Source organism: Lepisosteus oculatus, chromosome 5, assembly GCF_040954835.1.
Source record: "Lepisosteus oculatus isolate fLepOcu1 chromosome 5, fLepOcu1.hap2, whole genome shotgun sequence".
NCBI lineage: Eukaryota > Metazoa > Chordata > Actinopteri > Semionotiformes > Lepisosteidae > Lepisosteus > Lepisosteus oculatus.
This window is the reverse complement of record NC_090700.1, coordinates 48,987,936-49,014,440: the sequence shown is the minus strand read 5'-3', so window position 1 is coordinate 49,014,440 and position 26,505 is coordinate 48,987,936. Positions and strand designations below refer to the sequence as shown.

General features: G+C 39.7%; 2 protein-coding genes across 3 annotated transcripts in view; one reads left to right on the top strand and one right to left on the bottom strand.

The window, feature by feature from the left end:
- spg11 (SPG11 vesicle trafficking associated, spatacsin) overlaps positions 1 to 7,541 on the bottom strand; it is a 28,134-nt gene extending 20,593 nt beyond the window's left edge. Inside the window, exons 1-10 of the mRNA XM_069190593.1 lie at positions 6,903 to 7,541; positions 6,139 to 6,329; positions 4,991 to 5,218; positions 3,864 to 4,062; positions 3,556 to 3,693; positions 2,652 to 3,082; positions 2,063 to 2,208; positions 1,728 to 1,860; positions 736 to 891; positions 62 to 240 (exon numbers count right to left, since the gene is read on the bottom strand). Coding sequence (XP_069046694.1) covers positions 62 to 240; positions 736 to 891; positions 1,728 to 1,860; positions 2,063 to 2,208; positions 2,652 to 3,082; positions 3,556 to 3,693; positions 3,864 to 4,062; positions 4,991 to 5,218; positions 6,139 to 6,329; positions 6,903 to 7,132 — 2,031 coding nt within the window. The 5' untranslated portion in view covers positions 7,133 to 7,541. The remainder of the gene's footprint in view (positions 1 to 61; positions 241 to 735; positions 892 to 1,727; positions 1,861 to 2,062; positions 2,209 to 2,651; positions 3,083 to 3,555; positions 3,694 to 3,863; positions 4,063 to 4,990; positions 5,219 to 6,138; positions 6,330 to 6,902) is intronic.
- A 122-nt stretch (positions 7,542 to 7,663) lies between these two features.
- On the top strand, positions 7,664 to 13,510 carry ciao2a (cytosolic iron-sulfur assembly component 2A). Of its 2 annotated transcripts, none has more exons than XM_006628762.3 (5): positions 7,664 to 8,058; positions 8,568 to 8,732; positions 10,878 to 10,927; positions 11,272 to 11,317; positions 11,785 to 13,510. In XM_006628762.3, the coding sequence occupies exons 1-5, from the start codon at positions 7,935 to 7,937 to the stop codon at positions 11,883 to 11,885; spliced, it is 486 nt and encodes a 161-aa protein (XP_006628825.1). In that variant the 5' UTR covers positions 7,664 to 7,934; the 3' UTR covers positions 11,886 to 13,510. The 2 variants fall into 2 exon arrangements, with proteins under 2 accessions (XP_006628825.1, XP_069046695.1); XM_069190594.1 differs by lacking the exon at positions 7,664 to 8,058 and adding an exon at positions 8,080 to 8,233.
- The last annotated feature ends 12,995 nt before the right edge of the window (positions 13,511 to 26,505 follow it).

Genomic DNA, 26,505 nt, shown 5'->3' with positions numbered 1-26,505 from the left:
TTTTTTCCTGAAGATATACATTAGAACATATACAGTACAGCCTGTCCCCAGTCAAACTCACTTCTGTGGACAGTCTGTGCCAGTTCTGCCAGAGACCAATACCACTCCCTTCTGTGTGGTCAGAGCTGAGGGTTGAAGTCCCCACAGCAGTAGTCCAAGGAAATTTCTTCATGAAGATGCGCAGCTCAGATATGTACTTGTTCAGAATATCCACACACTTCTGAAGACAATCATCCAGCTCTGACCCAAGGAAACACAGCAGAAAATACAGCCCATGTCACTGAATTTAGATTGAGAATACAATACATTGTGACCAATATCAGCTCTGAAACAATTAAATTGAAAATATTCTTTAACCTTGTGGGGTACTAATAAATGTTAAGATTCGATTGTTGTTTCCCTGTCTCTTATCCTTTCACGAACTATGTTTTATGTGAAAACCAAAGATCCGTCATTGTTTCTGCTTAAATTCCCGCCGGTGAGGCTACCCAGCTTGTTCAATCAACGCGTATTGGAAAAAAACATCTCACAGATGATTCTACTGACATTTGCACGGGAAATATAAAAGTGACAGCAAATCCCCCAAAGATCTGGCGCAACACCAACAAAAAGAAAGTCACACAAAACACATGATGGAGGAGATACAGAAAGAAGAAAGAGAAAGGTTTGAAAACTACAGTCTGCATAATAGTGCCACACGTTCTATTAAAGTTTTATGAGCCAGAGAGATATTACCATCTGTACTACAGAGAATTTCCCTGACTTGCTTGTTAAGGAATGTCATGGTGATGTTGAGCAGCTGCTCTGAGAACTGCTTGCTCTGGGCTTCTGAGTGGGTCTCTTTGATGGCAGAGCACAGGAGATCAAGTGCTGGACAAAGATCCTCCACATCTGCAGCGAACATGAAAGCAGGCACAATAGAAACGTATAACTACAAATACAAAATTGGAGAGCAATACAACCAAACCAGTATAAAATGACAATTAGAGAATTAAATGTTCTCAATTTTTCCCAGACATCAACTTGCTTTCCATTCCACTAAAACAATTATCACAGAGACACGTAACAAAAGATGGTTAAATCTGTCAATGCTTTAATGCTAACTACATTATTGCATTAGGCAATTTTCCCAGCAGAAAGATTAATGGATCTTTCATGCATCAACACCGACAGTGATTTATGATGGCAGGTACATTTTATGAAATGATTAGTGCCATAATATGTTCTGAGTCCTCTCCATTATCTCTAATGCATTTTTGTGCAAAAAGATTAATTCTAGCTATACAACATCAGGATGTGGGTACAGCTAGCGAGCACACTGTAATGTTCTGTGATGCTTATTATTTTAATTGTTTCTACTCATTAAGTAAAAAATGAATTAGGCTTAGAGAAGAACATTTTCTTTTTATATAACCTTATACTCTACATGTGCTATAGTATATACTATACATTTTATATAAATTTAGTCTGTCAAGACTATTTTGTGATATTGATTTTCTAATCATGGAAAGGTAGTTGAGTTATTTGCAGAAATGCTCAATTTCACATGAATCTAGCTGATTCTCTGCAGTACAGAAACAAGACATATAATAGCTGTAGCATGATATGTACCTGACATAATGCAACCTGCTGTGTTTGGTCATGCTTTCGATAGATGGATTTACACCATTATTAAACTGCAACCATGATTCATTGCATTTCATGATTAGCAACTGACAAATACCTACTTTTCAACTGGGAATGAGTTGGAATGATCACAGATTGTTCTGGTAAAGTATAACTCGCAGGTGGACAAAGAATATTTTCTTTGCTTTTGAGGAAAAAGTCGACTGTATCCAGTTGGTGATTCTTCAGGCCAGCCTGAAAAATAATTGAAGGTGCTATCTCATTTGGCAAGTCTAGTAAAAGCATTATTAGAGGTGCTGATGGGTTTTAGAATTTGGTGTTAGTTGATATTCTAGACTGGAAACAACACAATAGTGACAATATTTATTAAATAGTATAAAAGCATAGAATTAAATCTAAAAGTTTACAGGAGTATTTTCATACTCCAGTAGCTTACCTTCAGGGCATGGATGGGAATGGAACAGCGACTCCAGCCATTGAGGTGGCAGAGTGAGTCCACAGTACCCGCACTGCCATACACCATCAGCCTGTTCAGCAGCTCCTCCTGAGTCACTCCAAACAGCAGCAGGGACAGGCCAACAGCTGAGGGCACACAGCACAGCTCTAGACAACCGCCTCACACCTGACATTACTGCACAGCTCTGCATACACTTTCTACCGTATAGCCATGACATATTCAGAATACACTAGGTATTTCAATGCGTCCATTCAGAATCCTCAAAAATATCAACACGGTCAACATAAAATGGTTTCACAGTTAGGACTGTCTTGCAAGGTACCGTCTTTAAGATGACTCTAGAAGGTCTTTCAAAATAAGTACGGATGACTTTCTCAGATGCATAAGATACCATCGACTAAGTGAGAGATAAGGGCCAAACAGCATCTTCTCAGTTGAAGCCTTTCCTTATGTTCTACTTAAATATGATAAACAATTGACAACTGTTACATGTTTTTCCTTTACGGCAGGATTACAAACAACTGGAACTGTCAAGAATGGGCAGTGTACAGCGTAGCACTGATCTCACCTTTCAGAAACAGGCAGAGCTGCTCCTCTCCACAGTGTTGTACAGGCATGCAGAGTCTGCTAGAATGGCGATAGATCACTTCCTGGTTCTGAAGATCCCAAAACACAGTGAGGGCTTCTTCGCTTCGAGGGAGGACAAAGGTCAGAACTGCAGAAAACTCAGAAACTGCCAGAGAGGCTGGAGCCAGGCTCTCCCCATGCAACTGAAATTTCATCACGCCCTCCTTTACTGCTGGGCTTGACTCTGCCTGGCTGTGCTCTGTGTTACGCAGCCTAGCTCCCCAAACCAAGGGAGAAGCTGCACATGGAACTTCTGCTGTTCGTTTGCCCTCTACCTGAGGAAGCGCATGGTACCAAGGAGTTCCAGCTTCGTATTGATGTGTAGACGCCCTTGCTTTGTTGTACAGTAAAGACAAACGAGCTTCCCAGGAACTTTATAAAGGTCAAGAAATAGAAACAGTTTTAATTAATTTGCATGTAGACAGACAAAATTAATTCACATGGACTTTGAAGAATTACAAGGAAGACAGAAGAGACACCTGAGATTCCAAATGTAAAGTAGTTTGACCCATTAAAAGTTTTAGGAGCCCTTGCACAAATTATCATTGATGAAGAAAGGTGCCACAATAAACACTGTTTTATTTAACCTGTATTTAACTAAAAGCACATCACAAAAGATGAACATTTAACAAACAGATTTAATGTATGAGCTCAGAAAACCTGAAATGGATTAAATTTAATCTAGTGGTCTAGTTGTGAAGGCCTGGGATCAAAATAGAACAAATAACTTACAGTATACTACCTGACTAATGTTTTTCCTTACCAATTTGTTTGTACAATTAACATGGCTTTAAACTAACATAAACTGCACATATGTGGTGAATGTTTGGCAGCTCTTAACTCACCGGTCTACGTGAAAGGAGCCTCCCAGCAGTGTTTGGCTGTAGGCTGCACTGGACAGGCAGTCCTGGTCCAATGCCCCCGCAGGCCTGAGTGGTGGGCAAACGGGGGACTGGCAGCACAGCATGTGCTCAGGATACCTCCTGCAGAAACAGAGACATCGGCTAAGTCCACTTTACTATGATGTCCTTCAAACATGGAGACAAGGCTAGGGTGCAAAAAAGTTTCAAACGCACAGAAAATGTGGTCTTTTTTTGTATGGTTGAACTAAAGGACCTCAACCTATGAACCCCCACCTGTACATTTGACTCACCTGAAATAGTTGTTCAAATCAACACATATTGCAGAGTTAAAGCATGTGACAGCCACAACAGTGGCCAAGTCCTGCGACACCTGAAACAGGCTGAAAGAAGACAGACGGGGCACAGAGTCATTTTCTCCGGATATAGCTAAATTGTACAGGGGCAAATCCACACTAGCCAGATGTCTGCCTTCATTCATGTCGAAGATATCTGAGGATTCAGGTTAAAGATGCACAGGAAAATGTTATTCACTCACGCCACAGTAGTGTCTGTATAAATTATAGATTTCACAGTTCTCCCTATAGTCTGCCTCAGAAGCAAAGAGCTCTGCTTAGTTTTGCATGCCTTCTGTTCAATCTCATTACCTAGTCAGGCCTAGCCTTCACATCTCTCCGGGCCAAGGGCTGTCAGAGACAGCTGGTGCCCTGATATGAACAGCACATGCACTTTGGTCTACTAAGGGAATTCTGCTCACTTGCTTCCAAAGGATTTTAGTAGTTCAAAGAAAAAAAGTTAAACAAGACAAATGCATTAGTGGAGTGTTTGTAAAAGGTAATGCCAAAGTGTTTCAATCCACCGAGAATCCTTCACAGAACTGCACTGATTAAATGAAATACATTACACTTTTTCTTAATGTTGATATAATGTTATAAAAAAAAACATTTGACTCTAGAGAACAAAGAAAAACTATGGTTAAAAGCAGAGCAAGTGTTCTTGACCAAAAAGCCACCAGAGATGCTGAATGAAGTTGGTATTTAAAGTTCTGCTCTCTGCATGGGTTCTGTTGAATTTGATTAATAAGACAGAATGTTTATTCAGCTGCTCAACAAGAATCCCTTACCAAAGTCAGGATTAAAATCCTAAATAAAGGCACACTATGCACATATTTTAGTCCTGAGTACCAAAGACAGCACTAAAATACATGCATAGTATGCCCAGTTTTATTCCATTTGCTTCATTTATTAACTGGATGGGACACATGCATTCTTAAGTCCTTACAATGATAAAAAAAGACATGCACGTGTATTCTGAGAAGAAAGATTTCATTCATTCACCCTAGAGGTAAATGGATGTTTTCACACTCTTTCCTATAGGATTTTAAAATTTGTCCATGTGGTTGGTCACCATTCAAGGATACATATATGGCCAGTGTTGGCTAAAAGAAAGAGGGTGCCCCTGCAGATCTGGCAGTCAGTGATGTTGTCCAGAGCTTGTTGAGGGAGGCCCAAGATGTGGCAGCCCAGGACCTGTGGAGATGCACCTCTATCATCCCAGACAAGCTGCACCAGAATGCAGCTATTCAGAAGCACAAAGCTCCTCCCATTCCCAAACCACAGTAGAATCAAAGACATGCACTGGGACACACCTGCAGAGAACAACCAACACACAAGCATACTGTCAACAAAAGACAAATAAGATATTAGGAATTGGTCTTTTTTTAAGGAAAAGTATTAATTATTAGTATTATTATTAATCACCAATATCTCAAACATTTTCCAGTATTTTTCCCACATATTGTTGTATGTATACCTTCAGAAATTCTACATGATCATAGTAAAAGATCAAGAATCCCACAAAGAGAGACCTGCCTACATGTGCTAAGGACATTGTAACTGGAGGCTGACATTCATGCTTGAATGAGGAGAGCTTTCAGAGCATGATACTTTCAGAGATTTCCTATAACCAAACGTGAACAAGAGGCTCAATTGCACACTAATAGATGAAGCAGTCAAAAAATTAGAAATGAAGCCATTCTGCAAATGTGGGGGCACTTTTAAGCTGTACAAACCACTTCAACCAGCACTTTCTGTCATCTGAAATAACAGCCCATGAGAGCTGACAACTGTTCTCTAAGGAAGAGCTTAAGAAACAGGACCTAAATCAATACCTTTTTACAAGCTGGGTTATGTCTAAAACACTGCCGTCAGATCTAAGAAGAGAAAGACTGTGTGCTTAAGTTCATACCCTTTGTATTTTCTGACAGTACCCATATTTAAAATCTACAATGCTACTAATTAAGATATTACAGACATGATTCAATAACCAGTTTAATATAAAAGTTCTGAAAAAAAGCAAGTCAACCCAAAGGTGACTTCAATAAAAAGGAAACCATTAAATGTGAATAGATTGTAGATGTATGATAGTAAGGTAGTTTAGCACTTATACTAGTCAAACTTAACAGGGCATAACATCTCTTTCAATTTTCTATTCATGATGCTCTTGCTTTCTGTGCACTGCAAAATGTAAAAGTGCTCAGATGGGCAGCTGTGGTGCTGCTGCACTCACTCAGATCTTCGCCTATCACCAGCTGCAGCAGGTTTTCTGCGGTACAGGTGCCGACACAGGTGACCGTGTCCACTTCCTCAGCCTCCGCTGCCTCCAGTTTGTAAAGTCTCAGGCCTTTGCTGGAGTCCAGAGCCAGGAGCCTCGGCCTGCCTCCATCCACACATGGCACAGCTGGATCCTCCCACACAAAGCTGCCGGCACAAAGTGTACTTAGTCTAAAGTCTACTTAGATCATCAATCGCAAAAATCTGAAGGGAAAAGGCGATATTGATATACCTTCTCCACAAACGTCTAAGCTGTGATGCTTTATATGCTTTCACTCCCTAAACCCCTGTTAAAAACTCTTTGTTATTGAATTAATTGGTTTCATCAAGTGGATAAAAGAATCACTTTCTTAAACACGCTGTATCGGGATTGAACTATGCTTTAAGAGACCAGCTCTAGGGAAACAATCATCTAGAGTCCTGCATAACAGATCTACTGGTTTGTGGTGCTACAAGGACTGGAGGATCTCTGGCACCGGTTGATTTTATTGTCGATCAAGCGTTTTTATTATTACCCATTTTATTATTAAATGTACAGTGAATTTGTGTATTTTTATTTGCACTTATCACTAAAATCGGTCATTTTGAAGATGAAGAAAAAAGAACTGTAAAGCAGTCCATCAACAAACAAAATCAAACCGCTGAGTTGTTCTATAAACCTACCAAAATAAAGAGGAACACAAATTAAAAGTGAACTGCCACTGTGGGTGTTTTACTTACTCGACGCACTCCTCTTCTTCAACTGTTCTCTCATACGTTCTGCTGCTGTTCGCAATTGTCGTTATCTGCAGACTTCCGTTGGCACTTAAACAGCAAAGCCATGAGCAGCTCTTCTCAGCCTTAGCCTTTATCGTGTCCTGAACATTTTTACAGAGCTCCTTGTCTGACACAAGCAGAACTTCTAGAACGCGTTTTACGGCACAGTCCGATTTGTCTGACTGGTTCAACATATCGGCTTGGCTGCTATCATACAGTTACTGTATCTTGAAATACGTTGCTCCCACGAGCCGAAACCCAATTAACAGACCTCGTCAAAACATGTTTAAATTATGACTAAGCATTATATGACCACTACATGAGCAGAAAGCAGAATACACGAAATACCCTCGTCTGGTGATTTTCGTGTCTTGGTTTTCAGTTCACAAAAAGCTCACTCAAGATTTTATCGAAACGTGGCTCCATATGCAGCTATCTGGAAGTTTCTTTAATACCGACCAATGCGGCAGAGGTTATTTTTTGACGATTCATCCCGTGTCTAAACCTATATTTACAAAAAGATTGTAAATAAAAATGTCAAAAGCCACTACTGCGTATTTACAGTCACTTCCTCTCTCGTGACTGAGAGATTGATTGACACTGAATCCATGCAACCAGGCACCAAATCTACATTCCAGCACTTTATTTTGACCAATCAGCGGAAGGCAAAGGGGAGGGTGTATGAATAAGGCCAAAGTGGTCAATACAACATAGAACGATTGGTGGTCAAGCTACACATATTAAAGAGTGGAAGAGATCCAGATATGTAACGTATAGTGAGCTAAGTAGTAAATCAGAAGAGTTTTGTTATTATGAATGTCATCTAATATCGTCTGTGTATGAACTGGCAGAGTGTATGACATCTGGATCAACTATATATGTCTTAACTGGCCGAGTGAATGTCACCCACCTATTATCAACTATGTATGTCTTAACTGGCCAAGGAGAAGAGAAGTCTGTCAATATGACACCGCTGGAGTATGGCGCTTTTTGAAGATGGAAATAGTGTCCGGCCTGGTGTCTTACACAGTAGCCAAAGTTCTACAACTCTCCGGATTTTCTGAACGAGAGAATGCGCAGAAAAACAAAAAAATGGAAGAAAAGGCATTAGAAGTTTACGGTATTTACACCATCGACCAATGTTGAACAAGTCAGCTATTGATCGTTATCGGAGCCCGATCTTGAGTTAAACACGAAAACAAGCTGCTGCTGTTGTTGTTGTTTTAAGTTTTAAAAGAAAATAAACCCGACACGATTCGCAGAAAATCATGAAATACCTATGGAGTTCTTAACCGGTACGGTGGGGATTTAGAGTACAGGGTTTTTCTTGAAAAGGAACGCTGAAGGCACAGAGAGACGATTAAGATTGTTAAACTGACTTTTATGCACGTGAACAATCTTTTGAAGAGCTAAATATTTTTATGTGTCCACAAAAACTGTTGATGTCAGTTTATTGCGGTTTTGTTTTGTATCAGAGGAGTAAGCTGATTTGAACAGGATCACTCCAAAGCTGGTCTGCAGATACTGTAAAAAACGTCACGTCACGAAGAGCCTTAGTGGTAGATCACGTGTTTTATTTTCTCCTTTTCCTCTCGGTCAAATAATACCTTTGCTTTTGTCTGATTGAAGATGTCATTCGCACAATCCGTGACCCGGAGAAGCCCAACACTTTAGAAGAGCTGGACGTGGTGTCAGAGAAGTGCGTGGAGGTCCAGGAAATAGGCGAAGAGGAATACCTCATCATCATCAGATTTTGCCCCACAGTGCCCCACTGCTCTTTGGCGACTCTGATCGGTAAGTGATGTGAAGGTAAGAGTTGGGGGGGGGGGTAAATTACTTGCAGAGGGGCCCATAAGACAGCCTGGCAAGTTGTGTAGCAGGTGTGTTCTCCCTACAATGCTGACTCTTGAGTTTTTGAATCTGACCAAAAGGGGGAATTCCAGAGCTTGTTGTTGGGGCCAGGTCAGTGTGTGAAACAGAATCATAATTCAGCGTTGGAAAGACTAACATTGTTCAGTATAATTTCGAAATACAAGTTGGTTTCTGTGGCTTGTGATATTCTGTTCATTTTATGCAGCAGGGTTATTTGGGAGTACTCATGTGTCATATGAGCACTAGCCCAGTGAGGTGGTGGTGTGCAGCTTTTGGCTTCTCCCTGAGTGTCGATACTCTTTCTCCCCTGCTCCCTGGCTCCTCTGCACTTTCCTGTCTTTTGTTCTCCCCTGCTTTATTATCTGCCTGTTTCCCTCTCTCCCTCACACCTGAAGAAGGCTCCACAGCCGAAACGTTGTCTCTTTTCTTTTCCTTTCAGCATGGAATAAATCCACACCCGTTACCAAATCAGCACATCACATGGATGACATGTCTGTAATCATAAGATGTTTAGAATAACTTCTTCTTTGTGTGTTTGTCATCTCATTGTCTTCTGTGCCTATTTGCACCTTCCCTTAAGGTTAGTTTTTGGATGATGACATGTTTTCTGTCCAGGAGCAAGTTAAGGTTTATTCCATGCTGAAAAGAGAAGAAAGAAAACACAAGGTTTCGGCTGTGGAGCCTTCTTTGGGTGTAAGCTGAAGACATCTGTAAAGGAATAGGGGGTTGATTAGAAAGCCTGGTCTTGGACCAGATCGCTGTGAAGAGACAGAATGCTGGTTTAAGTAAGAGAGGGGGGCAAGTAGCCCAGGGAGGAAGAGAAGGAACGATGAAGAGATCTAGAAAAAGATTTAGGGGAAGGCATAGTGGCTCCACAGCTGAAACGTTGTGTTTTCTTTCTTTCTTCTCTTTTCAGCATGGAATAAACCTATTACTTGTTCCTTTGCAGCCTACGCATGCTGACCTAGCTACCCACCTGAGCTACATATTTCTGTATATATTAGTGAAAACATACTGTTTACCTTTGAATAGTTAGGTTCAGATTTAATTGATTTTCTTATCTTACATTTGTGTGAACAAAACTATACGCTGCACTCCACCTAAAGAATTACATATTGGTTTCATGAATGTTTACTTAATGCCTGCAGCTTGGGTTTGGCAATCCTACATTTGATTCTTGTAGCTGACGATAAATAGAAGCAGTGTTGACATGACTTTCCCTGCCTGCGGAATGCTTGGTTATAAATGAAGAAAGGTTAGTGCACCAGAATGAGCTAGTGTGTGTCAACATGAGAGCTCATGCACTATATCTTTGTACAATTTAAAATAGACGTTTTCGGTGCTGAACAGCTTCACTGGTGCATGTCAGTGTTTGCTTTCCTGCTATCACTCTCAGCTGGTGTCTGCACAGACACCCGCAATAATACAGAGAGCTTTTTCAGAAGAAGGATTGGAGTCTTTTTCATTTCTTAGCAGGGAACGCATCTTCCAGCATGTGTTTATGAGTAGTGGCATTAACTCAGAATGTTCTCTCTCATCTTTACACTACATAGAAGCTATGTTTTTGTAAAAGTATATTAGACGTAGTCCATTTACTAATTCAACAAAGCGGGATAAAAATGCCAGGAGTGAGCTTTAAGAAAGGCAAACAGATTTAAGATATTGTGAATATTCCGTCCATATTCGCATTTAGATTTAAAAATATACTTTCCTTTCCTCTGTAGAACTGACTTTTTTTTGTCTCTTTCTTCCCATAAAGCTTTTTCCACTACACCTAGACTCATGTTCCAAAGAGAAATATCTGCTTTTAATCCAAGATGAGCGATTTTAGAAGTTTGCTAGTGTGTTCATTAAAATTGAGAATATTTTTTCTTTACTTTTCTCTGATTAAACTCAAATTGCCCTCCATCAATATTGCAGTGAAGACTGCTCCCTCTTGATGTCTAGCACAGTTCATTCTTTCTGTAGTCTGACTGGTAATGGTGCACATGAACTGAGAAAATCTTTCATTTCTATTCCCTGAACAGATTCAAATTATTTTTTAAAACCACATTTTTTTTCAAATAGGTCTTTGCTTGCAAGTAAAGCTACAGCGATGTTTGCCATTCAAACACAAGGTAAGAATTTGATGCCTATGGTATTTTTTGACATGATGTGAATAACTGCATTAAATTGATAGATTAATTATTTCTTATAATGTCATCATTAAAACATATGATAGAAGACTGTTTCTTACATGTAAGTGTTCTCTGCTTATTGTTATACACTATAAAGATTTTACCTTTAAAAGCAGAGTCCTGATGTTTAAATCGATCCATTCTCCTTGTCTATAGCAAGACAATGTATCCAGCATTCCGGGTGACTGTTGGTCTTTAATCTCTACTGTGAAATTTAACACCCTGTTCCTCACATTTTTAGCTTCACATTGCTAATTGATTTCCTTCTAATTAATTTGTTTCAGCTGGAAATTTACATTTCTGAAGGAACACATTCTACGGAGGAAGATAGTAAGTGTGCATGCACTTCAGTGTCAGACATCCTTTGTTTTCTTGAAATAGCTCCAGGCACAAAATGAGTTCCCTTTTCCAGCCTATGTCTTCATGAAGAATTTCCCCTTTTTTTCTTAATACAGGTCTCTGATCTATGCAGATGTATACTTGTGTGGTGATGAATATTCATTTTTAGTCAAATTTAGTTTTAGAGTGACTATTCACAATCTGCTGAATCATTAAATGCTTTCCAGGTCTAAAAGCGAAGGGTGCTGTGAGACATTGCGAGCGTACTCTCACAGCTGGCAGATTAAATTAGTTGCCGCATCTGGGTTTGCAAGGATTTTAACCGCGGAGAAGAAAATTGAGAGAGTCACGTACAAATAGAAAAGGCTGGGCCTGAGGAGAAATGAATGACAGACAGTACGGGCCCCTGTGCAAGTAATTTGCTCATTTGACCCCGACCTGTCCTCTTCCTCTGACAGTCAACAAGCAGATCAATGATAAGGAAAGAGTGGCAGCAGCGATGGAGAACCCGAACCTGCGAGAGATCGTGGAGCAGTGCGTGATCGAGCCAGATGACTAGAGAGGCACCCTTCTCTGGATCTCGGGACTAGGGCTGGGCTTGCATCAGGAGCTGCCTGTTCCCTTCATTTAACAAACATTTCCTATTTAGTTAAGTTTATGTATCCAGGGATATATCATATTATTGGATTTGAAATGAAAGAAAGATTGGGCTGGCAGAGCCTTAAGCACACATTCAGTCCAAAGATGGAACTGATCCACTTCCTAGACCTCAAGAACCCCACAGCTGTGCTACTGGAGGAACACGGGGAGCAACATCATATTTCCAGTGGCTGTGCTGTTTGCCTTTCGTGCCACGACAGTTGCAGTGGGAGATTTTCGGCTCCCAATCTAAACAGGAAAACAGACAGGTAATCTGAGCAGTGTCAGACAATCATAGGAGCGTGGCTGAACATATTCAATCATCACAAATGGAAATGGCTGCCTTGCAGGAAGTGATTATTCCTTTTATGATGTTTAGGATATTGCAATTCCATGTAGCAGCTGTAGACAGCAGATTTCTGACCTTGCTCTAATATTGGAATTCCAGCTGTGTTCCAGAAGTGTCAAGGGACCATAGCAACAGCTGTATTCACCTTCAAGAGATGTTCCTAAACTGCTTTTAGAGGCTGTCATGGAAAAAGCAAGGAGGAATCAGGACATGGGAACGGAGATATCTCTTTTACAGTCTTCAGATAACCAGAATTAAGTGATCGACCTTTTCATGGATTTTAAATTATCCGCTGGAGAATCTTAGAAACCATCTATACAGAAAATAGCAGTAGCTATTAAGGATGTTTAGGATATTGCAATTCCATGTAGCAGCTGTAGACAGCAGATTTCTGACCTTGCTCTAATATTGGAATTCCAGCTGTGTTCCAGAAGTGTCAAGGGACCATAGCAACAGCTGTATTCACCTTCAAGAGATGTTCCTAAACTGCTTTTAGAGGCTGTCATGGAAAAAGCAAGGAGGAATCAGGACATGGGAACGGAGATATCTCTTTTACAGTCTTCAGATAACCAGAATTAAGTGATCGACCTTTTCATGGATTTTAAATTATCCGCTGGAGAATCTTAGAAACCATCTATACAGAAAATAGCAGTAGCTATTAAGGGTCCTGTCATTTTTGCTTTTAAACCACTATTTTGTTGGTGGAAAATCACAGAGCTGTTTGCCATCTCCTGATGTTAGAATTCGCTGTTGTACTTTAATATTGGACACAAATATTTAGAGAAAATCTATGTGCATAAGGATTTTACAGTTAATAAGAATACTACTATGTTTTGGTGAATGAGGAATCGCATATAGTTTGTGCTTCTGCAAAACAATGAATAATTTGGATCATATTTATTTGTTTCCTGATAATTTAGCTTGAATGTGATGTTTATTGTATACAGTTTTTCTCTGCCTGTGTAAAACTGCATTTCTAAAATGGTTCTAACAATATACAAATGTATAAAGATGCTCAACATAAAATAAATTACAGAGCAGCGTCAAGTTTATTTTTCTTAGGAGTTTAGATCTATAAAAATGTTTCTATATTAGGATTCAGGACACATTGTTTACCGCAGTGTAACCTTTGAATGACAAAAATTAGGAATTGATCTGATGAAATAAAATGATGATGCAAAGACCTTTGACCATGACCTTGATGAGTACTGTTTTCATTCAACACAGAATCTGACTTGGGAATTACAGTGTCTCATTGGGGAGAGAAGTTCACTTTCCGGTCAGCTGGGGATCGAGCTAGTTTAATAGAAGCCATTGAAGATCACAAAGAATGTCACATCAGTTAGAATTGTGACACTGGGAGATTTAAGTGTTTTCTGATGATTGCTGTTTATAGTCTTTTGAATTAATTCTACAAACAACTTGCAGATACTGTACAGTAAGCCCCAGCAAAGCTTTTCTTTCAAGCCATTTACAGTTAATGATATCAGTGTGATACCATGCTACCATAACACCACAGTGACACATTGGAAACATTGGTACAGTACTCTGCTAGAGCCTCTCTGTTATATAACTAATATGTTTTTTTTTCAATAAAAACAACTTGCTGCTTTCAAGTCTCAGCCGCATGATCCTGTTGCCAATAAACAATGGGTGTAAAAGACTTTAAATATAAGAGGAAAAAGTATCTGAAATTTGTATTTCATAACTGTATAATTACATAACTGCAGATCATTTTGCTGGGTTTAATATTGTTTTCAAATGCTGATGACAATTGCCAAATGAAAGAATTACGTTCTCTTTTCAGTGCATTGTTTTATCCTGCAAGGATTAAAATTGGAGGCTTCTGAATTGTATTGATTAAATATGTAATTAAAAAAGTGCAGTAATATCATAAAGGCATCATGTGCTATATTTTTTAGACTAAAATCCACTGTACTCTTTAGACTTAAATCAAAAGTACTGAGCCAGTCTACTTCCCCTAATTGCATAACATTCATTGTATACAGAAGGTTCACATGGAATGACTGCTAAACTGAAACTAAAAAATAAGCAGCAGGCCAGTAACTCTACCTTTCCTAACTTAGTAAAAAAAAAACATTAGACCTCAAAATCAGAGAGCAGTTACTGTATATGTACAGTACTTGCCAGCAGCCATATCACCCTGCAACTCACAACTGGCAACCCACTGAAGCTAAGCGGGTGTGAGCCTGGTCAGTTCCTGGATGAGAGACCTCCTGGGAAAAACTATGGTTGCTGCTGGAAGAGGTGTTTGTGAGGCCAGCAGGGGGCGCTCACCCTGCGGTCCATGTGGGTCCTAATGCCCCAGTATAGTGATGGGGACACTATACTGTAAACAGGTGCCGTCCTTCGGATGAGACGTAAAACCCAGGTCCTGACTCTCTGTGGTCATTAAAAATCCCAGGGCGTTTCTTGAAAAGAGTAGGGGTGTAACCCCGGCCCTTACCAATCATGGCCTCTTAATAATCCCCCTCTATGAATTGGCTTCATTACTCTGCTCTCCTCCCCACTAATAGCTGATGTGTGGTGAGAATTCTGGCGCACTATGGCTGCCGTCGCATCATCCAGGTGGATGCTGCACATTGGTGGTCCCCATTACCTGTAAAGTGCTTTGAGTGGAGTGTCCAGAAAAGCGCTATATAAGTATAAGCTATGTATTGTAGTTCAGAACTGTTTCAGAAACTCAAAAGGTGCAAGAGAATATGGCTGCTCCCTTCTCAGTTGAGCCTGTTCTGTCAATCAGGCTGCCCCTTGGTTACCCAGCAGCCAGTGATCTGGAAGTACAGGTTCAGCTTCATCAGACACCTTTCTCTAGGGAGCTGGTCTAAAGGTGGAACCCCCCCCCCATCAAGCTTTGGGGTTTTTGTAATAATGTGTGGACCAAGGAATTGTACCAGTTAAGAATTAGAAAATAAGCACACTCTTTAACAAGCACCACTCTTTTGATTCCTATAGTAAACCTGTATGAAGTGCTTGTGATGCAAACGTGTAATTTTAAAAAATACATTATATCACAAGGCACTGCTCTTTCAGGAGAGGCTCCAACCAGAGGTGTTCTGCTTCAAGCACCTGCGATGTCTCCACGTGAAATCAGGCAATCCAACGAGAAAATAAATTAACATTCATGGCATCAATAGACTTGATGCGGATGGTGCAAAACTGACAAATCAGCATTGTTTTTTCATTCAAAGCATGAATCATGGGTCTTGTGACCTATGTCTACCGAGATCTACATTATTGTGGTGTACTGTCACTGATGCAACCAGTCCATCACACTTACTCACACAAGGATCAATTTTCCCAGAAGCCAATTAAATTACCAGTATAACTTTAGATTGCAGGAGGAAACCCATGTGAACATGGGGAGAGCATACAAATTCCATGCAGAGGGAGTTTGGATCCTGGCTCTGGAATTGCTGTGAGGTGCAACTCACTGCACTGCACACTGCACCACCATGCCACCCAGTAGGTACTGTATCTCACACAAACTTAACAGCTGTTATGTTGTATTTTGCTTTCCACCTTTCTGGCGTGGAATTAGTCTTCTTTCAAATGTCCACAAATCAAATGCAAATGTGTAGTGTCTGGACGGGTCTTCATGCAAAATGTTTACCCTGTCTTGTCTTTATTGCAGTTTTCTTTGGGATGTCCGTTCCGGTGGTGGCTTCTGGGGAGGCTCGCTAAAACAGCTCCTGCGGTTGTTACCACACAGATGCCGGTGAAGCACGGCAGCTGCCCACCAGCTGAGGCCGCTCAGGGGCTCAGTGATGTTTCTTATACATTTTGCTGGCGGAAAATCGCCCAGTGTGATTGTAGGTGCCGGATTACTGGTGAAAGAATGAGTCAAATCCAGCACAAAAGTAACGCAGCTGACAATGGGACTGAAACCCTCTCTATTCATTTGCTTTAAAGCGGTGCGTGCTGTTGGAACATGTTGATTTCGCTGCTGCTGTGATTCTCCTGTGCCTGGAGTTTCTCCAAGTCTGACAACAGCTAGCTAACACTAGGATCACTTATCTCATTTTGTTTTCATTTCAATTTGTAGTCTGGCATTTACCGCAGTATTTTAAGAAATTCCTGTTCAGCTAGTGGTGTTACAGTAGTTCTTAACTGTTCATAACATAAAGAATAAAAAACAAATGAGCGTATAATGTACTAAAATTAGTAAATTGTGGGGCCAGCAGGGGGCGCTAACCCTGCGGCTCATGTGGGTCCTAATGCCCCAGTGTAGTGACGGGGACACTATACTGTAAACAGGCGCCGTCCTTCGGATGAGACATAAAACCGAGGTCCTGACTCTCTGTGGTCATTAAAAATCCAAGGGCGCTTCTCGAAAAGAGTAGGGGTGTACCCCGGCGTCCTGGCCAAATTTCCCATCAGCCTTTATCAATCATGGCCTCCTAACAATCCCCCTATATAAATTGGCTTAATTACTCTGCTCTCCTCCCCACTGATCGCTGATGTGTGGTGAGCGTTCCTGGTGCACTATGGCTGCCGTCGCATCATCCAGGTGGATGCTGCACATTGGTGGTGGTGGAGGGGAGTCCCCATTACCTGTAAAGCGCTTTGAGTGGAGTGTCCAGAAAAGCGCTATATAAATGTAAGCAATTATTATTATTATTATTAAAATATATTTTGGGAAATACAATGCCCTAATTAAGAATAATCTAATAATTTCCTGCAGTTTTTCAACCCTCTTCTCTTGAAATGAGAAGGCTTGGTTACTGCTTATTATTTGAAATCCCATACAGTATATTCTAGATGAAGTATTGTTTAACACATTATTGTGTGTTTTGCTTCTTTTATTCGCAATTATACATCTGGTCCATCCTAACTATTTGTTTTCCAAAATGAAGACTTGGCACTATGATGTGAGCGTTGTGGGGATTACTTTTTACACAATGACTCAATCGCTATAGCAACCCTGTGTCAGGGTAGGTGGGCACATGGCTGGACCTGAGGTGGAGTGCAGCTGTGAGCCCTTTAATGAGCATGATGTATTTCAGTGACATGCAACTCATACTCCCTGCCTTGCTACAGTTCTCATTTCCATTTGTCTGTATTGCAGCTCTTGTGGTCCTGTCTGTCTTGCACTATGGCACAGCCTTCTTCCTCGAGTAACCCAAAAGTAAATGAAGTCTGTGTTTGATCCCATAGGCTCATCTTGTCTGAGCATATCTTGGTTTCTGGAAGATACACCAGACTGCCAGGACAGGGCACACCCTCTCCGTCACCCCTCCAGGGAAGGGATGATAGACTAACAGAGCTACCTGGTGATACCTGTTTGTATAGCTTGGAATGTTAAATGGGTAACATGTCTAGTTCAAAGGTAAAATATCAGTGTCCACAGCATGGACTTGAACCCACCTCCCTTCAGTTATGAGTCAAGAGCCCACTGCTCTCTGCTGCCCCAGTTAAGGCTTTGGGGGATACCTGGAGAGATAGCAGACACCCCCCCAAGGCTGTACTGACCCTGCTTAGCCTGTGTGCACTGACTGAATTAAGATCTGGCCTGTAGCAATGGCTGGCAGACATTTGCTAAAACAAGCACACGGTGACCTTATCAATGAACGAGAGTCAAGGGCCGCAGAAACCATCTAACAGTGCAAGTGCATATCAAGCCTTATCAAGCCTTATTCAGTCAGATAATGGAAATGGGGTCAAACCCTGGGGGTGGGATATTAAGCACAGCCAATCAAAACTAACCACCATGTGTTTGAAAGACAATTCTTTCAGTAATAAATCAGCATTGAAGATTAAGGAAAGAAATATCAGTTTAAAAATGTTTGTGTCTCTAAAATAATGTTAACCCAGAGAAATCTGGTCTCTATGCAACCTCTTTCTTAAAGCTGTTTCTAAGTCTCAGTGGTTTTATACCCAGTTTTCAATATTCATCATCTCGCCTTATTGAAAAATACAGTATATGGTAGATAAGCTCTGCACTCACCTTTCACTCATTTTCTATCGCTGTGTGCTTTTCTTTAAGGCAAGTTTGGAATAGAGGAAGAAGAAATGCAATTAGTGTATGCACCACATTGACAAATTACATCTCATTGCAAAACATTGTTTTTGATGTTTTACAATAATCTTTCAGATGCCTACATGGTATATCCTGCTGTGAGCTGTGCTGGTGGTAGAGGAGGATTTTGGATTTTGAATTAATTGTTCAAGGGAGAAGACTAGAGTTGGAAGCCTTGGACAAAAGTACTTCCCCAGCTGGCTAGTACAGAATAATGAATTGAAAGATGGTGGTGTTTCCCTTGTATACCTTCCCACCTCATCGATCTGGTTTTATACAGTTACAAGTGGTCTTTTATTAGAGGTGGAAAATCAATAAAATGCCATTATCAGCACAGTTTTAGACATTTCTTCCACGGTAACAATAATAAAATGTTGTACATTCTGCTTTTATGTTCTTTTTCCCCATGTTTTTGGATTTCCAAAACCACAATGCATTTGTTTATGTTCTGCAATTACATTTAGTGCAGAAGTGCATCACCTGTTGCAACAAATCTATAAATGAAGTACAGTATAGAAAATGTTTCCAGGGAACACTGAAATGCCATTAGCAGTCTTTGATTGATTCTAGCTACAGTATGGCTGTTGCTGCACAAATACTGCTCTGTAAAGCATAACATAACAAAAATACAGTCAAGGGTTCTCTGAGCAATCAATTTGCAACTCTTCCATGAGCTGCACTGTTGGAAACAGCAAGGTGCCTTTTAAAGAAAGTCAGACAAAAACTGTGGAATGTGTTCTGCAAGTAATATTTTTAAATAGAATTTGTTTAGACAATAAATCTATTTTTATTTAGTTTTGCCAATTGTCCTCCTGGTGCAGTGAGGCTCCATTAGACAAAATGAAAAGTTTGTTAAGTTACAGCTTTTCCTCTTTACAGCTGTGGTAAAGAATGTTTTTGACAAAACATATCTTTGATAACCAGTATAAGATGCTTCGGAATTCAAAGGCAATCTTGGAGGTAGGTGGGCATCTCTGGAATTTTAATAGTAAGGAGACTAAACAAATGCAGAACAGGAAAAATGCATTTGGGGTTCCTTAGTGAGTCTGATTTTCTCTAGAAGCACAGATTGCTGGTTAATCTTACTTATTTACTGTGGAATTGTATCTCTTCTACCGTGACCTTCGTCAGGATAGGTGGCTTATGGTTAATGGAAAGATTGATCCTTTTGTCATTAATTCTACACACGCACCATGCTGTATTGAATATAAACTCCCTCTCTGCATCACAGGTGAATTTAATTTTAGTTAAATGGCTTTATTTATCCCAAATATTTTGTTTTAATTTTCAATTCTTTCCATATACTAAATTGATTTTGAGTAGATAACCCTGAGGCAATTTTAAACTTTTAACCAAAAACCAAAAAAAAGCTTAAAAATATCCTAACAATGCCGGACGAAAGAACAATAATATCACTGCTGTGGCATCACCATGTGTGACTATACCAGAGATACACTGTAGATTTTGTTAGTAATCTGAAACTTACCTTTAAACAGGACTTTGCTGAACTAAAATATGTTGGCTTTAGAAAAACATCTACATAAAATTCAAAAGTCTAGAATGCAAATACATTTCATGTGGGTAGACGTTTTTTGTCCATGTTGTAGGCACTTTAAATACTGTTCTTTCAGTAGGTGGCAGTACACATCCACATAGATTTGCCTCAGCAATGATGTACAAATCATGCTTACCTCAGTTCCTCTAGCCCTTGAATTAAAGCACTAAAACCATCAGCCAGGAGACGTGAGGAGCTCTTCTCCTTTGAGAAACAGCACTCACTCCTCTCAACCCTGTTACATGCTTGTGGACGGACACGCAGGCTGCATTGTTCTTTATAATTGAAAAGCAACCAACAAGCTGTGAAGTCAACCAGACAGAGAGGACACATTGTTCTTGAGCATTTTCCAACAGCATCTGTTTATTTCCAAATATGTTGAAAATAAAAATAATTCAATCTCTCCAAATAACAATGTTAAACTAAGATATGGCATATGTTACTCTTCCGGGCTATAGCAAAAAAAGACGGCTTATTATTATTAACTATTGTGTAACTCATAATCCGTTAAGCTAAATGCTTCTGCAGTAATTACATACAGTACTATAAGTTCCAAACTCCAGCTGATTCAAACTTCAAGCCCTTGTGCTTTAGGAATGTTAAATGTATTCTAAATCATCCATGTGTCAGCAACATTCCATTAATATAAGATTCCAACATTAATTAAATGGTTATGTCATAATTAAAAGACTCTTATCTTGAAAATGTGTTATGGTATATGTACAGATTTGTTTGATAATATCTGTTAAGTGTATTTCATTACATTTACAACCTCTTTACAGTAACTGTTTCCTGAAACAGTTCAACAGTCAAATAGTTTTCCGGTCAGTGTAGATTAAAATGGTTTTCTGCTGGTACATCCAAGTTACTCTGTCATTCATTCCTCAAAGGCTGAATTACTTCTTCCTCTTACTGATGTGGGGGATTAGCCAGACTTGAGCTTCTGTGAGTGTAAGGAGAGAAGTAAACTGGAAAAATAAAAATCTGGGCTCTTGGCTGAATCTCTTTAGGAAGGGAATTTGTAGCTGCCAAGAATTTAATTTCCAGTTTAGCTTCTGGTAAGATGTGTCCCTATAATGTAAAAACAATAAAGACAGAGTCTCATGAAACAGAAAGAAAGCACTGGATAATCTGCTGAGAATTTAGTCCGGACTCGGGTCACAGTAGTTACAGTACATCGAATTCACAGCAAGAATGGATTAACAAAAGCGAGACAATTAAAACTGGCTTTTAGAACAGTAGTTACTGTATACTTTTTGTACTGCAGGGCAGATTTCCAAAACAAGTTCAGGCATAAAGAAATTATTACATTTAAGTGTTCAGTTGAACAAGAATGCAAAATGAAATGCCTGGGGACCTGTGAGACCTGTCCTCATGAGTCATGTAAGTGATTTGTAAACAAAGCAAGAAGATTGATCAAAAAATAGTTTTTGTTGTATTGAAACAATAGGTTCCATGTGTCAGGGCCCCAATCGAAATGGTGCTGCGTGGTGCAGTGTTACTGATCACTCTAAAGAGCTGCTGTCAGCCTAGAGAAATCTGGAACAAAACTACATTGATCAAGCCTGGGCAGTAATTCTGACCAAATTAGATTGACATTAGTATCTGGGGTTCTCTGAGTTGGACTAATTAGAATGCCTTTTGTGCAATGAAGAAAGACTCTTAATTTGAAATTGAAATGCACTGTGTGAATGTGTGTGTGTGTGTGCGGTGGGCTGTTTTCTTGGGAAATGGAAAATAGAGGATTTGCAAAGTTTTAGATCTTAATAAATACTTTTAGATGAGTTTTAGGCCATCTTTGTCTAACCGCTTTATCTAGTTCAGGATCTCAGCAAGCACAAGGTGGAACACATCCTGGACAGGACACCAGAACACCACAAGGCACACAACGCCTCGGACAGACACGATCACACCAGTTTTCCCAGAAGCCAATTAACCAGCATGTCTTCGGACTGTGGGACAAAACCCGAGCACCAGTGGAAACCCAAGTGAACACAGGAAGAACATACAAACTCCATGCAGAGAGCAACTCAGGAATTGAACCCAGTGCCCCAGCACTGTGAATCAGCAATGCCAAACACTGTACCAATGTGCTGTCCACTTTTGGACTAAAAGGATCAAAACTGCAAATTGGCAAAATTGTATTTCTACAATCAAATACTTTGCCTGTCAAGAGGACATGTGCTTCCTTTGAATTTAATCTGTGTTTTTTACCGTTGGATACACTTACATTATTCAGATTCTGTGACGTAAATCCCAGGACTGAGCTGGCAGCTGATGTGACAGTGCTAAAGGACTGAATTAACGCAATATTTAAAAAAATCTAAAAAACCTAAGAAATATTATCATTTCACATCTTATTTTAAATGGGAATCCTGAATTATCTGAAATAACAATGAATGGCAGCAATGAATTTAAGCTGCTGTAGTTTGATGCAGAGGCTAATAGGGCACAACAAGGATACTAATGAAAACATCTGGATTTTGGGAGCAGTGTTCCATCATCCTGTAAATGTATGGATATACTCCAGCATGCTTGTTGAGAGAAGAGCTTTCAACTTTATTTTAGTTTGCATGCATTTTGAAAGCATGTGTCCAGCTGTATAAATTGTTAAAATTACATTTTCCTCTGTGCTTTCCCCGGGGTTTATGGGTATCGCACAAAAAAACTGAATTCACTGTAGTCAAAACCACTTTAATAGGAAGATGTTTATTCCTGGTAATGGAAACAGTAACACAGCTTTTCCTGCATAGATGCAAGGGAGGACTGAACTTTGGACAGGATGCCAAAATGTGTCCATACTATAATAATTAGGGTATTTTATCTGAACGATCCTTGCTGCTTTAAGTCTGGTAGACCCAAAACCTATAGTTTAGTATACTTTATATATCTTAAGAGCCTCACAAAGTCCTGGTGGAAATCCATGTAGGTCTGAAGCATTGTAAACCTGTACCTCAGCACTTGTACAGTATATGCTCTCTATAAAGTATTCACAGCATTGAAATTCAGTTGCAGTAAGAGGGAGAAAATAGGATAAGGATTCATAAAACTGGAACTAAATCAAAGCTTTGACCCACACGCAAGTCTCGGTACAGAATCATAGCTTCCTGCTCTCCAGGGGTTTTGTGCTCTCATCCAGTGGAGCCCCATCTTCATGTACAAGGTGTTATAGCTGGCATGTGCAGTAGCTGGCTGCTTTGCTTAAATCAAGTTAGCATAATAAAAAACATGTTCAAATCAAATCCAGTCTAATTAAAAAGTAATGTACTCTGTGCTAAATATGAATTAAGAAAGGTCAAACTCTAGCAGCAATCTATTAATACTTTACAGAGGCTTTGGCAGTTCTTTTTTTCCTGTGACTTTTGCAACTACAGTACTACATTATGTGCTTCTAGAACTCACTCACTCACTGAGGAATGTCTGCTGCTATAACTGCAATTGACAAGTCTGATATGACTGATGCACTTGTGCAGTGAGGCTCTGAAAAGCAGTAAATGTGAAAATGGCAGTACATTGTAGTGAGAAGCCCATTGTACTAGAGTAAATGTACTAAATTAAAGCACAGCAACCAAACGCGAATGGTTCCTGGTCAGGTTTTGGAGGGTAGAGGAGAAAGTTTTCTTCTCTGGAAGTAAGTGTAAAGAAAATGCATTAAAGGAAACTGGGAGTGTAAAGTTGGCTTTCAAACAACAAGCTTGACTCTGACATCCTGTCCACCTTCCTCACGCATAACACATTTTCTCTCCCCACAGCAGCTGAGATGGTGATGGGTTCAGCTCAACACCTGTAGAGTGGGTCTGCATTAGCCTTGACAGTATAGTATGCAGTTCTGGCATGGAGTTCAATTAATTCAGAAGACTTTTCAGATGGGTCTGCAAGTACAGCGATCTGAAAGCCATATTAAAGCAGTTTACTGCTGAGTACACAGACCCGACGCTCTGCTTCCTACTTCATTCTGCTAATGGAAAAATGTAACCTTTGTGAAAGCTGAAAGCATGCTTTCACAAAGAAACCTACATTTTTAAAAGCACAATGACTAGGCAACACTGACTTCTGTGCTGTGTGCTTGTAGGGCACAGGATCTAGTTCTGTCTGCTGTTGCATTTTTCCATTCCTGGAACAAATCCCAGTAGCTCAGTAAACTTCTGAATAAGATTGTTAGACCAGACACTCTCTGTCCTCAAAATACCACAACTGTAGAAACATTCAGTGCCTTGGGAAAAAAAAATGAACAACAAACAATTCTTACCAACACTAACAAAGAATCAATCAACCAGTAATCCTTAAAAAATCCTCTTTCTTTGATAAAAGTCAAATATGCAGCAGCAATGTGTATTTTGTGATCATCCTTTCAATATAAAAAACATATTTATACTGTATATATATATGCATTTCTGGCACTGATTACATTCTAGCATTCAAGAGATCTGAGAATGCCATAAATCTGCTCCTACAGTATGTGCATACTCAAAACTACAACATTTTTAATAGTTATGATGAAAATATCATTTAAGAGTCTTCAACCAAAAAAAAAGTTAAAAAAGTACTGGAAAATCTGGAAAACAGATAAGATTGTATATCATTGACACGTTTGCATCCTGCACCTAACGAAAACTCATCAAGCTACTGGACAAATGACCAATCTTGAGAATAGCCTGAGACATTTGGGAATTTCCTGAAGATCAGAACAGCTAGCAAAATACTGCACATAATTATTAAACAATACCATGCTTTTATCAAAAACTATGATCTCATCTCCCCTTTTCACATGCTAACGTACTGACCGAGTTTGTGATCTCGCGCCAAATGCCTGGGCAAAATTCTATTATAACTTTGCATGCAAACAACCCACTAGTCTCTGATGTACAGACTTCTTTTACCAGGCTCTTCATATCACACAATAATGCCTGTGAGTAAGTTTCTGTCCTTTTGCATTGCAAGCCTTTCAGGTTTAATGGGACTGATATAAGATGTAACTTGCTCTTTGTGTGCCTTCACTGTGGAGCAGAGATGGGCAATTCCTGCTCTCTGGATTAGTAACTATACTTGTCAATTAGCACCTGATTAGACTGAAAAATAATACCAATGAAAATCAATTTATCTTAATAAGTACTTCAATGAAATAATTAAAATTAATGATAGAATGAAAAATTGCCACATACAGTACTGTAGCAGCTGCTGTCATGGACTGAAGCTGCCCTTTTCTAGATCTTATTTATCAGGGCAAAGTTTGGTTGATGAATAGCAAATATAACAATACTACAGAAAGTAGACTATGTAAATAACACTCGGTTTGGTGTTATTTGGTCAGCTGCATTTGACCTCAGATACCTCAACGCCTAATCCAACTATATTTTTCGCTGAAGCAATTGGTATTCCATCCCGGTATTTACTGTATATTGTTCCTTGACCCCATACTGACCTGATGCCTTCCATGGCATGAGTGGGTATAATATTTGTTTAGTCACAAAGGATGGCTTTTAAATTGAACCAATTTTTAAACAGAATAAGTAACGGTCTTGTTCTATAATTAAAACCATATGAATTTATAAGGCACAGTCGATATTCCAGATGCTTTTGGTTTACAAGAAAAGTAATGCGAGACCCCTGCATAGATTTTGTTCTTGTAAAGTTTCTATTTCTGTACTAAGCATCTTTTCCTACAGCCCTGTCAGGAAACAGAGCTTTTCTGATCTTGTTTCTTACATGTTTTAACAACCAGGATTCTGTGCAATAAGTCTGTGCTGATTTTCTCTCTACTCAGGATCCTGGTTATTGCCGAGGTGAAATTGCTGTTGACCTTTTCAAACTAGCAGTCATTTCTGCGATGCCCCCTTCCTAGACCATTGAATTAAAGTTTGATTACAGTGACTAAGGACCCACTGAAGAATTCCATCTGTCCGGCAAGGAGGCAGCTTTGCCTTTCAGCAGTGTAGAACATACAGTACGGAGCTGTCAAAGAAAGACAGATCTGCTCGAATAACCTTCTTTTGCACTCTGCTTACACAACAGGACCTGCAACAAGTAACTGAAAAAGGTGGCATATGCATTGCTTTAGGCTCAACATTAGTTTTACATCATATGTTCTCAACAACTTAAAAATAAGAGTTCTGTATCCCAGCTGTCTAAACGTTTTAAATACCCTGTAGGGCTAATGGGCAGTGGTGGCACTGTGGTTAAGGATCTGTGCCTGTGGCTGGAAGGTTGCCGGTTCAAATCCTACTCTCTACTTTCATAGTCTTCCATTATTAGCTGAATGTCCCCAGATTGTTTTGTCAATGGTTTTAAAATGTTTTAACAGTTGAAATGCTAATGAGGTCAGTCCTTTCCCACACATAGCTTTTGAGGGAACAGTTGGTGGCAAATGTGCATCACTGAATACAAACCGTCGAAACAGTCCAACTTATAATCAAAACTGATCAGTCTGCTAAGTGCATGGTTCACAAGAATATTGAGCTGCAAACTCCTAGGTTCTTAATCTATAAATTATTTGAAATATGTTTCAAAACTGTGACTGCCTCATATGTTTGTCTTCCTTGAAGGTGATGGTTATATGCAACTACAAAAATAACACTCCAAACAACAGGCTGTTAGAG

Excerpts from the sequence above, each read along its gene's own strand:
- ciao2a (XM_006628762.3), top strand. The coding sequence starts at position 7,935 with ATGGAAATAGTGTCCGGCCTGGTGTCTTACACAGTAGCCAAAGTTCTA. Across the intron at positions 8,059-8,567 it reads AAAGGCATTAGAAGTTTACG|ATGTCATTCGCACAATCCGT; the intron begins GTATTTACACCA and ends GTCTGATTGAAG. Across the intron at positions 8,733-10,877 it reads CTCTTTGGCGACTCTGATCG|GTCTTTGCTTGCAAGTAAAG; the intron begins GTAAGTGATGTG and ends TTTTTCAAATAG.